Source organism: Choloepus didactylus, chromosome 10, assembly GCF_015220235.1.
Source record: "Choloepus didactylus isolate mChoDid1 chromosome 10, mChoDid1.pri, whole genome shotgun sequence".
Lineage (NCBI taxonomy): Eukaryota > Metazoa > Chordata > Mammalia > Pilosa > Megalonychidae > Choloepus > Choloepus didactylus.
In genome coordinates, this window is record NC_051316.1 from 24,715,539 (window position 1) to 24,728,743 (window position 13,205).

The 13,205-nt window shown below is 38.4% G+C and overlaps 1 protein-coding gene across 1 annotated transcript in view; it reads right to left on the bottom strand.

The window, feature by feature from the left end:
• LOC119504721 (contactin-associated protein-like 3) overlaps nt 1–13,205 on the bottom strand; it is a 228,022-nt gene that overhangs the window by 73,217 nt on the left and 141,600 nt on the right. Inside the window, exons 11-12 of the mRNA XM_037797178.1 lie at nt 6,922–7,028; nt 3,503–3,622 (exon numbers count right to left, since the gene is read on the bottom strand). Of these exons, the coding sequence (XP_037653106.1) occupies nt 3,503–3,622; nt 6,922–7,028 (227 nt within the window). The remainder of the gene's footprint in view (nt 1–3,502; nt 3,623–6,921; nt 7,029–13,205) is intronic.

The window sequence follows — 13,205 nt, forward strand, 5'->3', positions numbered from 1 at the left end:
AGCTCACATATTACATGTTTTTATAACCAATAGATCATCAGTATCTCTAAATAGATGACCAATAGGGATCCCAGATTTCACATGCCCACAGCTGGAATCTTCATCTTGCTTTTCAAACAAGCTCCTTCCCAAGCATTCCCCACCTCCATTTGTAACACCTGCATCTTTCCCAGGCCCCGATCAAAACATCAGAGTCATCCTTGATTCCTCTTTCTCTACCCACATTCTATCTACTGGTTCTAACTTCAATATTTCTTACCTCCTCCTTTGCTCCAACCCTAGTCTAAGCCAACAATGTCTTGGCTCAACCACAACAGCAACTTTCTAACTAGTCTCATTGATTCCAGAAGAGGTACAGCATGGTGGTCAAAAGCATGAACCATATTGCTGGAGGTAAATCCCAGAACTGGAACTTTCTCCCTGTGTGACAGAGGTAAGCCCTGCCTCCTGGGACCCTCCGCTCTGGTGTCTCAAACACACCAGGTACCCCACAGGCTTAGGGCTTTTACAAATGATCACTTGCAAGTGATTCCTTCCTTTTCCTCTTTAATGTCTTCAGTTCAAATGTAATTTGGAACTGAGTCCTTTCCTAACCCCTCTTTTAAACATTTCAACTCATGTCTCAATAATCTTTATGCTGCTCCCCTGCTTTATTTTGCTCTGTAGCCCTTGCTGCCTTCTGCCTTTTTTTATTAATTAATGTTTACGGTCTGGCTCTCCATACAAAAATGTTCACTCCACAAAGGTAGAGAGACCCTCTGCTTTACTCCTGCTTTATTTATTTCAGTGCCTGGCATGTAGTAAGTGCTGAGTAAACATGTGATGAATGAATGCAAGATGTTTTAGATGCTTTGTTGTCAATTCTTCAGTATTTCACCTTTATATGGGACTTTCTTTCTGGCTCATTGCAGAAGGAAATGATCCACATCCGCAGACAATTTTCAAGTACATCATGTTACCCATGATGTATACATTGATCAGAAGAACTCACCAGTCAATTCTGCCTTCATCTCCCATACTTAAAAGGCCCCTTATCACCTCCAGAGTGATAAAAACCTGATCATACATTATCTGGTATGAGCCTAAGTTGATTACAATAAAAAGCTGAGCATCTCTTCTTTGCTTTCTCTGCATTTTGAGGGTAACTATCCTAACCCTGCGGTAATGAGCATCAGGATTGTCTGAAAGGGAGAGGGTCATTGGCTGCCTTGGTTTGCCAGGTCTGCTATGACACATAAAACAAACAGGTTGGCTTAAGAACAGGGATGTATTACTTCACAGTTTGGAGGTTAGAAGTCCAGCATCAAGGTATGGTCGGGTCATGTGTTCTCTGATGTCTACAAAGTTCTGGTGGTGGCTCACTTGCAATCAATCTCTGCCTCTGTCACATGGAGATCTGTCTCTTTCTGTCTCCTCCTATGGCCTGTGCTTCTGTTACTTCCATGCCCAACTTCCCCCTGCTTATAAGGACTCTGGCCATACTGGATGAGGCCCACCCTGATTCACTTTGACCTCCCCTTCTTAGGATTTCTGAAGATCCCATTTACAAGTTGTTTCACACCCACAGGACTGAGAGTTTGGATTTGAGCAAGTCTTTGGAGGGAGACATGATTCAATCTACTGCATTGGATAAGAGCAATTGCAGGGAATAAAAATCCCATCAGTTACTTTATCAAATCAGTGTCCCTCTGCATGATTGAGCATTAAAACAAAATGCATTTGAACCAGTTGTACATTCCAGAGGAGCTTACAAATATGCAGAACTAAACCATAATGGTGAAGCCTAAACCTGTGTTCAATACGTGTTTACTTGTGATGACTAAAACATTTTTCTTTTATTAGTGCCACAGACTCCAGATTCTCAGACAACACCATTCCAGTTTTCCTCTTGGAAGCAAATGCCTTTAAAAACTTGACCTTGACCTTGACCTTGTACACTGAATCCTTACTCATCAAGGATTAGGCCAGTTGTGATCACTTCCACTTTTCTGTGGATCATGGAATTTGGGGTAATATATGGTACCCTGATCATAGGATTAACTCGAGACAAAATTATGAAAACATTTAGTATGCCCTGGTCTTCTTAATTGATAATTACATACTTAATTACAGTCATGATGGATGGGAAATATTTTATCCAGCTGTATTTCTTTGGTTTCTTTGTTCTTTCATTTAGTAATGGAAGCAAAACAAAATAGAAATCACCTATTCTGTATTAGCTATTTAACTCACTATAGACAAAATTTCAAGAAAGATCTTTAAATCTTTTGGTAAAGGTAACCCTGTAATATTACCTTCATCATCACACTGTAATATTTTGCTCAGTATTTGTGATAAATGTTTGCTCCAAAGCCCCAAAGAGGAGCACATACAGTGCAGTCCCTGAGAACTCCAGGGTTTTCATCAGTATCACATTCATTGATAGTTCACAGGCTGGAAGATGCACGTGACCCAATTATGATCAAATCATACAATTACTGCCAAAATGCTCAGATTTTGTGTTACATTTAAAGTGGCAGTAGGTATAAAAGACGCATGAAGATTTTTAAGCTATTCACACACCATCATCACGTATTTACCCATGAATAATTCTCTACTTGTGGAAATTGCATTCCTATCAGGACATAATAGCTATAATAACAAGCAAATCAAATTACACCTACATTATCATTACCTTAGTACTATCTACAGTTGATTTTACTGAACTTTTCCTCAGAATTTGCAGTCAAATTTTGCAATTGTCGAAGTCCCTGCTACACCTATACCACAGACACAGTTTCATAAAAAACGGTGGTTCATACACACATATTATGTATATGCATATATAGTTCCTGTCAATTCTGTTTCCGTGATGAACCGTAAAACACAATTATTTGAGGGGAGTCTTCATTCATTCACTACAGTTGATATTTTGGTCCTTATGAGCTCATATACATAAAGGAGCAGATACGCTTAATAAAAGTCTTGTGCATGACATATATTTGTGTTGCTATCCACCATACACAGTTATTTCATAACTGTGTTTCTAGGAAAAGTGAAATATTACTTATGCATAGTTACACGTGAACAAAATGTTTACACAAAGAACTTACGCTTTAGAAACGTTATCTCCTAGATAAATTCATATAATAGAGATTCAAGAGAATACAAATGGCACATTTTAATAAAGTTAAAAAGTGACTCTTCTTCTAAGTCCTTCACAATTCATTGATACGAGCTAAAAAATAAAAGTTTATCCTTTCTTGTTTAAGATTAGTAAGCACATGTTTATTGGTTGTTCTATAAGCAATCACATTCCCAGCAAATAATAAATTAACTTTTAATCATCACCTCAACTATTTTTGAGTGTTATATTCAACACTACTTAGCAATCATATTACACTCACAATGCATATCAAAATAAAGCTGCCAATCCGATAACTCTCGACATTCCCCATTATGGTTTTGTGTATAACAAGCAATTATATGGATGTCACTGTTATACAAAAGCTTTTTAGCATACCTGTCATATTGCAATACACAAGAGATGGTCCCAGGGGGCCACTTCCATCTGAGTCAATGTAGTAGAGCCCCGAAGAGTTCCCTTTGTGTTTATAGGCTTCACATGACTGCTTGTAGAGAGCTGTAAAGAGTACTGATTATAAGAAAGGGATTACAATGCAATGGATCCCTTCGTGTCGTTAAATAAGTGATATTTTTCCCCAGCCACATTCATTCTGTGCTACTCTCAGTTTACATCTTCCCTAGGGAAATGTACTCCTGTTTCAATCAGAAAGCATGAGGATTCTGAAGGACGGAGTGAAAAAAATTTCAAAAGGTATCACTGGGAAACCTGTGGACCTGAATGCTACAAGCTCTAGAAACATGAGATTCTTCTCAACCCCAAAGTAAAGTGGACTTAATCTAATCTAATTCTAGTACTGCCTTGTAATGTCTGAAAATCTGCAGTAGACTGGCGTAACCTCCCTAAATGACGTCAACATCTAATAATACTGTTGAAAACATTTTAAATTGCTCAGTAATTATGCCTTTTATTAAAATATAAAACAATTTACAAGTGAAATGCTTTTTTTCCAACAAGAGGAATTTCACAAAGCAGCAACTCTTCTCCATTTAATTTCTAAAAATACATTTTCAAAAAAATCTTTAAACACTTTGCAAATGACAATTGAAGAATAATGAAATTCAAAGCTAGCATTTTATATATACGCATATGAAATGTGCCTCCTTGTAATTTCAAGTTATTAACTCATTCATAACTGAATTTATTATTTGCAGATAAATGTGTTGGTATGTAAACAGCACATAACTAACATCTGTAGATGATAGACTTTATTAAGTTTAAATTAGTAATCAACAGAATAGCATCCTCCACGCAGATCATATGTTGCCTTGACAGAAAGAACTTTTTGAAAAAAACTGAAAAGCAGCTAAGGCTGCTGGGAAAGAACTACAGGACTGAAAGTCTGCCAGTATCATATCCAATCAATAAGCCACCCTAATGATCAGATGTGTCATCCACCCAAGCAGACTTAGGTAGCGTTTAGCCAAGTTACATAAAGTGGAGTGATCATAAAGGGCCAGAACAAATATATATTTATGCCATTGTACAACATCTGGATTATCTGTATGATTTAACTTTACCTAAATAGGCATGGAAAAAATTTTCAAATATTTAAAGAAAACCCAGGGAGGGATTCTACAACTGTTTTTTCTCTCATCTGATGGAATAGGAAGATTAAAGGGATGTATAATAATCCAGGGATATTACAAAAGAAAACACTCTTAAAGTTAAATATGGTCAAGTGTCAAATATATTAAATTAGAATTTTCTACAGTAGACAGCTCCCAATGAATGGCTCAGGTGTTGCCATTGACACTGATGAAAATACAGACAACATGGACTGTTTTTTCACCACGCTTGCCTTTCCTCCACTTACATTTCCATTCCTATAAATAAAAAACATGCTCATAACTGTCCAGAAAAAAAGTCCAGGGGGATGTACACAAATTGATTACATTTGTTACATTTGGTTTGGTGTTGGAATTGCCTAGAGAACAAACATTGAGGGGGTATGATTAGGAGGCATTTTGCTTTAAATGCACATGAACACATGCATTAACTGCATAATTAGAATCCCAGTCCCTACCCTCTACCACACCCAAAAATAATGGTTTCATGGTTGCTTAGGGTAGATTTGGCTATACTTCACCTTCATTTGGTTTTCCTTTGGGGAATAATGATAAAGTCAATTCAACTACTAGACCAAATTGTGGGTCATGTGCAAAAGACCCCTTTTCTCTGTCTTTTTTTTTTTTTTTCTGAGTTCTTTGAAATTATGTTTAGATTGCTGATGACACTTTAGCAGGCATTAATTAAAACATATTTATTAGGTTTCTTCTTTGTATAAGACACTGTGCTAGGTGTGTAATAAAACAAAACATCCCAGTTCTAACTCTGATTTAGCCTTTGGTTTCAGGGGTGTTGCCTTAGCAAATTCTTACCTGGCACAGCGATATACTGTAAATAGAGAGGCAGGTGGAATGGCTCTGGTTGAACTTATGGGGTGTTTAGGGCATGATCAGGAGTCCTTACTGATTGTCACATTCCTTGCTCGGCCAACAGGCTTTGGGGCTCCTCTGAGGAACCTCCCAGAGCTGGGGTGCATGGTTCTCATTCCAATACTAACACAAGGTTCCCTGGGATTCAATTTCCGTAAGTGTAAAGTTTCATTTATAACAACCCTGCTTTGCCTCTTTCCCAAAATTTATGTGAAAATAAATTAATTAATTCACACAGAAGAGTTCTTAAAAATGGCAACGTATTGCTCCAAAGGCAACCTTTCATGTCATCCTCTTTCTCTAATGATCCAGAAAGATGGGAGCTTCTAAGGAAGAAGGGGCTCAGAAATATCAACAAGAACAACAAGAAAAAACAAAATCTAAAACTAATGAATAGAAAACTAGGAAGGTTTCAGAGGCTATGTCATAATCTTCTAACAGCTGACTAATTCACGGTTAATAAAGTTTCATTAGCTTTTAAACTTATAGAGGACAATTCTTCAGAAACAAGATATGCTGTTCAAGACAGATGCACACAATCAAGTGGTAGTTGAAACTCCACTCTGGAGCCAGAGTGCAGAACTGGAAGCTTCTGTCCGCTACAAATGAGCTGCGTGACCTTCTGCAGACTACTTAACCTCTTTCCTCTAATGTAAACTGCAGATAATAACACTTAACGTACTAGGACTGTTCTGAGGATTAATGAGTTAAAACATGCAAGCCACTAGAATACAGCATGCATATTGTAAATTCCCAGCAAATGTTAACTATTACAACTATCATCATCATCATCATCATCATTATCATCATCATCAAAGAGTATTGTCATTAAAAAAGACCTGGAAGTTTCCTGGATTCTTGCTGACATCCAGAACCTACCACACAACTTCCCCATCCAGTACTTCATCTGAGACTCTCCTTGCTAAATTTTATAATTATTGAAAATCCAATACCTCATCACATTTCCATCTTTACTCTGAGAACTAAAACTGGGGCACAACTTGAGGAATAGAACAAGATATCATATCAAGCATGCTTGATTTTGTTTTCTTTTTACTTTTTACACCATTTTATGTTCCTCTAGTTATTTTCCCTCTGCCTGCTATTTTCTCTCTTTTTTCCTGTTCTATTTGATATTATGTCTTTCTGCAAGCTGCTCTAATATCATAATAGAATAATTTGATTAAAAATAAGCCAGCCAAACATCGGTTGGTCACTAAAATACTTATTCTATTTTGTTTTAGTTTTCTAGCACATGGTTGCACAAATGCAGACACATGCATACAAAATAATGAAAAGGAAAAGAAAACTGGATGTAAATAAAAACGGAAATGAGACCCAGCGAGGTGTGAGGCTTACAGGAATGGCAAGTCGCTCCCACGTAACCAGTGTCTGCACAGTCGCAGGAGAAGGTGTTCCAGGACTGGGAACACTCACCACCATGTTCACAGTAGCTGGGCAAACACCTAAAAGAAGACAGACGCAGCCACAGTTTCCCATAGTTGCTCATCATAAAACATTCAGCTTAATACTAATACATTAATGTGAAAGACGGATGACAACAGGGACTGGAACCGAAAAATTTCAACAGGAACCAAAGGCTGTTGGGTCTGTCATCACAATTCTCTAATGAAATACTAAACCACAGATTAATAAATCTATTAGAATGCTACTGTTTCGTGCATTCGTGACAGATGAATTTTCAATGCATGTCTGCCAGCTGTCCCCCAGGTGACCACAAATACATGAGAGAGTCCAACAGGGATCCCAGAATTGTGAGCTAATTAACCGGTTGTTGTTTTAAGTCTCCAAGTTTTGGGATAGTTTAATACACAGCAAAAGCTAACTGATATATATACATAACATTATAATACATTGCTGTGTTGAATTAGTACATAGTGGAAATATTAAAAGTGAAGGAAGGAAGAAAGAAAAAAAAGAAAATCTTTATCCATATATCATCACAGGACCAGGGATTTTGAACATCACCTAAATATAATTTAGGTCAGATTGCTGATGTCTTTGGGAATTACAGTGAGAGGGTACAGAGGAGTGAGGCCTTAAATGTTACTATTTTTGCCCAGAAAATGAAATAAACCACAAAGCCACTCAGGTAAACCAAACAACCACCTATGTACCCTGGAGATTTTGACAGCTCACTTATTAAAATTAAGGATGAGAGATTTTATTGTTTGCTTCGGATTAAAAGCATTATAATTGAAAAGAATATCGCTGAATTTTCCTGACTGCGAAAACTAAGTGTTTGTTGTAAGGGCATACAGAAGAAACTAAAAGTTGTCTGAAATCTCCCACATAGAAATAACTACTATAAATAAACAAATGGATGAATGAATGAATGAATAAATGCATGTATATATATGTGTATATATATGCATAAAATTTACATATAATTTTACACAAATATATTCATTTTCTACTGTTTCTGTAACAAATTACCACTAACATAGCAGCTTAAAATAATACAAATTTATTATCTCATAGTTCTATGGGTCAGAAGCCTGGGTTGGCTTGGCTGGTTTCACAAGGCAGAAATCAAGGTATTGGTTGAATCAGCTCTTTTCATGAAGCATTGAGAATAACCCCCTTTTAAACTCATCCAGGTTGTCTTCAGAGTACCATTCCCTGTGATTGTAAGACTAGCTCATGATTAGATTACCCACCAGGATAATCCAGGATAATCTCCATATCTTAAGGTCCATAACTGGAATTATATTTGCAAAGATCCTTTTGTCTTGCAACATAAGTTATTCACAGGTCCCAGATTTTAGGGTGCTGTCATCTTTTGGGGAGGCATTATTCTGCCTACCATAAATATAATATTATGATACATGCAGTTTCGTGACATGCTCTTTAAAGATTCAGCAACAGGTCTTGAACATCTTTCCATTTCAACCAATAGGTCTGCATCTTTAATGGCTAAAAAATAATTTATTAAAAGAATATAGGAGAGTCGGAGGCGGGGCAAGATGGCAGACTGGTGAGCTGTATGTTTTAGTTACTCCTTCAGGAAAGTAGGTAAAAAGCCAGGAACTGCGTGGACTGGACACCACAGAGCAATCTGTCTTTGGGCATACTTCATACAACACTCATGAAAACGTGGAACTGCTGAGATCACCGAAATCTGTAAGTTTTTGCGGCCAGGGGACCCGCGCCCCTCCCTGCCAGGCTCAGTCCCGGGGGAGGAGGGGCTGTCAGCTCCAGGAAGGAGAAGGGAGAATTGCAGTGGCTGCTCTCATCGGAAACTCATTCTACTGATTCAAACTCCAACCATAGATAGACTGAGGCCAGACACCAGAGACTCTGAGAGCAGCCAGCCCAGCAGAGAGGAGACGGGCATAGAAGGAAAACAACACGAGAAGCTCCAAAGTAAAAGCAGAGGATTTTTGGAGTTCTGGTGAACACAGAAAGGGGAAGGGCGGAGATCAGGCCTTGAAGCGCATATGCAAATCCCAAAGCAAGGCTGATCTCTCTGCCCAGGGCACCTTTCCTTAATGGCCCTGGTTGCTTTGTCTATTAGCATTTCAATAACCCATTAGATCTCTGAGGAGGGCCGTTTTTTTTTTTTTTTTTTTTTTTTTTAAATCCTTTTTGCTTTTTCTAAAACAATTACTCTAAGAAGCTCAATACAGAAAGCTTCAAAGAATTGAAATTTGGGCACGTCAAGTCAAGAGCAGAAATAAGAGAGCTCTGAGACAAAAGGCAATAATCCAGTGGCTGAGAAAATTCACTAAACAACACAACTTCCCAAGAAAAGGGGGGTGTCCGCTCACAGCCACCATCCTGGTGGACAGGAAACACTCCTGCCCATCGCCAGCCCCATAGCCCAGAGCTGCCCCAGACAACCCAGTGTGACGGAAGTGCTTCAAATAACAGGCACACACCACAAAACTGGGCGTGGACATTAGCCTTCCCTGCAACCTCAGCTGAATGTCCCAGAGCTGGGAAGGGGGAGCAGTGTGAATTAACAGAGCCCCATTCAGCCATCATTTGAGCAGACTGGGAGCCTCCCAACACAGCCCAGCAGCCCAGAACTGCCCTGGGGGGACGGCACTCACCTGTGACATAGCACAGTCATCCCTCAACAGAGGACCCGGGGTGCACAGCCTGGAAGAGGGGCCCACTTGCAAGTCTCAGGAGCCATACGCCAATACCAAAGACTTGTGGGTCAGTGGCAGAGACAAACTGTGGCAGGACTGAACTGAAGGATTAGACTATTGCAGTAGCTTTAAAACTCTAGGATCATCAGGGAGATTTGATTGTTAGGGCCACCCCCCCTCCCCGACTGCCCAGAAACACGTCCCACATACAGGGCAGGCAACACCAACTACACACGCAAGCTTGGGACACCAATTGGGCCCCACAAGACTCACTCCCCCACTCACCAAAAAGGCTAAGCAGGGGAGATCTGGCTTGTGGAGAACAGGTGGCTCGTGGACGCCACCTGCTGGTTAGTTAGAGAAAGTGTACTCCACGAAGCTGTAGATCTGATAAATTAGAGATAAGGACTTCAACTGGTCTACAAACCCTAAAAGAACCCTATCAAGGACAGCAAATGCCACGAGGCCAAAAACAACAGAAAATTATAAAGCATATGAAAAAAACCAGACGATATGGATAACCCAAGCCCAAGCACCCAAATCAAAAGACCAGAAGAGACACACCTAGAGCAGCTACTCAAAGAACTAAAGATGAACAATGAGACCCTAGTACGGGATATGAAGGAAATCAAGAAGACCCTAGAAGAGCATAAAGAAGACATTGCAAGACTAAATAAAAAAATGGATGATCTTATGGAAATTAAAGAAACTGTTGACCAAATTAAAAAGATTCTGGACACTCATAGTACAAGACTAGAGGAAGTTGAACAACGAATCAGTGACCTGGAAGATGACAGAATGGAAAATGAAAGCATAAAAGAAAGAATGGGGAAAAAAATTGAAAAACTCGAAATGGACCTCAGAGATATGATAGATAATATGAAGCGTCCGAATATAAGACTCATTGGTGTCCCAGAAGGGGAAGAAAAGGGTAAAGGTCTAGGAAGAGTATTCAAAGAAATTGTTGGGGAAAACTTCCCAAATCTTCTAAACAACATAAATACACAAATCATAAATGCTCAGCGAACTCCAAATAGAATAAATCCAAAAAAACCCACTCCGAGACATATACTGATCACACTGTCAAACATAGAAGAGAAGGAGCAAGTTCTGAAAGCAGCAAGAGAAAAGCAATTCACCACATACAAAGGAAACAGCATAAGACTAAGTAGTGACTACTCAGCAGCCACCATGGAGGCGAGAAGGCAATGGCACGATATATTTAAAATTCTGAGAGAGAGGAATTTCCAGCCAAGAATACTTTATCCAGCAAAGCTCTCCTTCAAATTTGAGGGAGAGCTTAAATTTTTCACAGACAAACAAATGCTGAGAGAATTTGCTAACAAGAGACCTGCCCTACTGGAGATACTAAAGGGAGCCCTACAGACAGAGAAACAAAGACAGGACAGAGAGACTTGGAGAAAGGTTCAGTACTAAAGAGATTCGGTATGGGTACAATAAAGGATATTAATAGAGAGAGGGAAAAATATGGCAAACATAATCCAAAGGATAAGATGGCCGATTCAAGAAATGCCTTCACGGTTTTAACGTTGAATGTAAATGGATTAAACTCCCCAATTAAAAGATATAGATTCGCAGAATGGATCAAAAAAAATGAACCATCAATATGTTGCATACAAGAGACTCATCTTAGACACAGGGACACAAAGAAATTGAAAGTGAAAGGATGGAAAAAAATATTTCATGCAAGCTACAGCCAAAAGAAAGCAGGTGTAGCAATATTAATCTCAGATAAAATAGACTTCAAATGCAGGGATGTTTTGAGAGACAAAGAAGGCCACTACATACTAATAAAAGGGGCAATTCAGCAAGAAGAAATAACAATCGTAAATGTCTATGCACCCAATCAAGGTGCCACAAAATACATGAGAGAAACATTGGCAAAACTAAAGGAAGCAATTGATGTTTCCACAATAATTGTGGGAGACTTCAACACATCACTCTCTCCTATAGATAGATCAACCAGACAGAAGACCAATAAGGAAATTGAAAACCTAAACAATCTGATAAATGAATTAGATTTAACAGACATCTACAGGACATTACATCCCAAATCACCAGGATACACATACTTTTCTAGTGCTCACGGAACTTTCTCCAGAATAGATCATATGCTGGGACATAAAACAAGCCTCAATAAATTTAAAAAGATTGAAATCATTCAAAGCACATTCTCTGACCACAATGGAATACAATTAGAAGTCAATAACCATCAGAGACTTAGAAAATTCACAAATACCTGGAGGTTAAACAACACACTCCTAAACAATCAGTGGGTTAAAGAAGAAATAGCAAGAGAAATTGCTAAATATATAGAGACGAATGAAAATGAGAACACAACATACCAAAACCTATGGGATGCAGCAAAAGCAGTGCTAAGGGGGAAATTTATAGCACTAAACGCATATATTAAAAAGGAAGAAAGAGCCAAAATCAAAGAACTAATGGATCAACTGAAGAAGCTAGAAAATGAACAGCAAACCAATCCTAAACCAAGTAGAAGAAAAGAAATAACAAGGATTAAAGCAGAAATAAATGACATAGAGAACAAAAAAACAATAGAAAGGATAAATATCACCAAAGTTGGTTCTTTGAGAAGATCAACAAGATTGACAAGCCCCTAGCTAGACTGACAAAATCAAAAAGAGAGAAGACCCATATAAACAAAATAATGAATGAAAAAGGTGACATAACTGCAGATCCTGAAGAAATTTAAAAAATTATAAGAGGATATTATGAACAACTGTATGGCAACAAACTGGATAATGTAGAAGAAATGGACAATTTCCTGGAAACATATGAACAACCTAGACTGACCAGAGAAGAAATAGAAGACCTCAACCAACCCATCACAAGCAAAGAGATCCAATCAGTCATCAAAAATCTTCCCACAAATAAATGCCCAGGGCCAGATGGCTTCACAGGGGAATTCTACCAAACTTTCCAGAAAGAACTGACACCAATCTTACTCAAACTCTTTCAAAACATTGAAAAAAATGGAACACTACCTAACTCATTTTATGAAGCTAACATCAATCTAATACCAAAACCAGGCAAAGATGCTACAAAAAAGGAAAACTACCGGCCAATCTCCCTAATGAATATAGATGCAAAAATCCTCAAAAAAATACTTGCAAATCGAATCCAAAGACACATTAAAAAAATCATACACCATGACCAAGTGGGGTTCATTCCAGGCATGCAAGGATGGTTCAACATCAGAAAAACAATCAATGTATTACAACACATTAAAAACTCGAAAGGGAAAAATCAATTGATCATCTCAATAGATGCTGAAAAGCATTTGACAAAATCCAACATCCCTTTTTGATAAAAACACTTCAAAAGGTAGGAATTGAAGGAAACTTCCTCAACATGATAAAGAGCATATATGAAAAACCCACAGCCAGCATAGTACTCAATGGTGAGAGACTGAAAGCCTTCCCTCTAAGATCAGGAACAAGACAAGGATGCCCGCTGTCACCACTGTTATTCAACATTGTG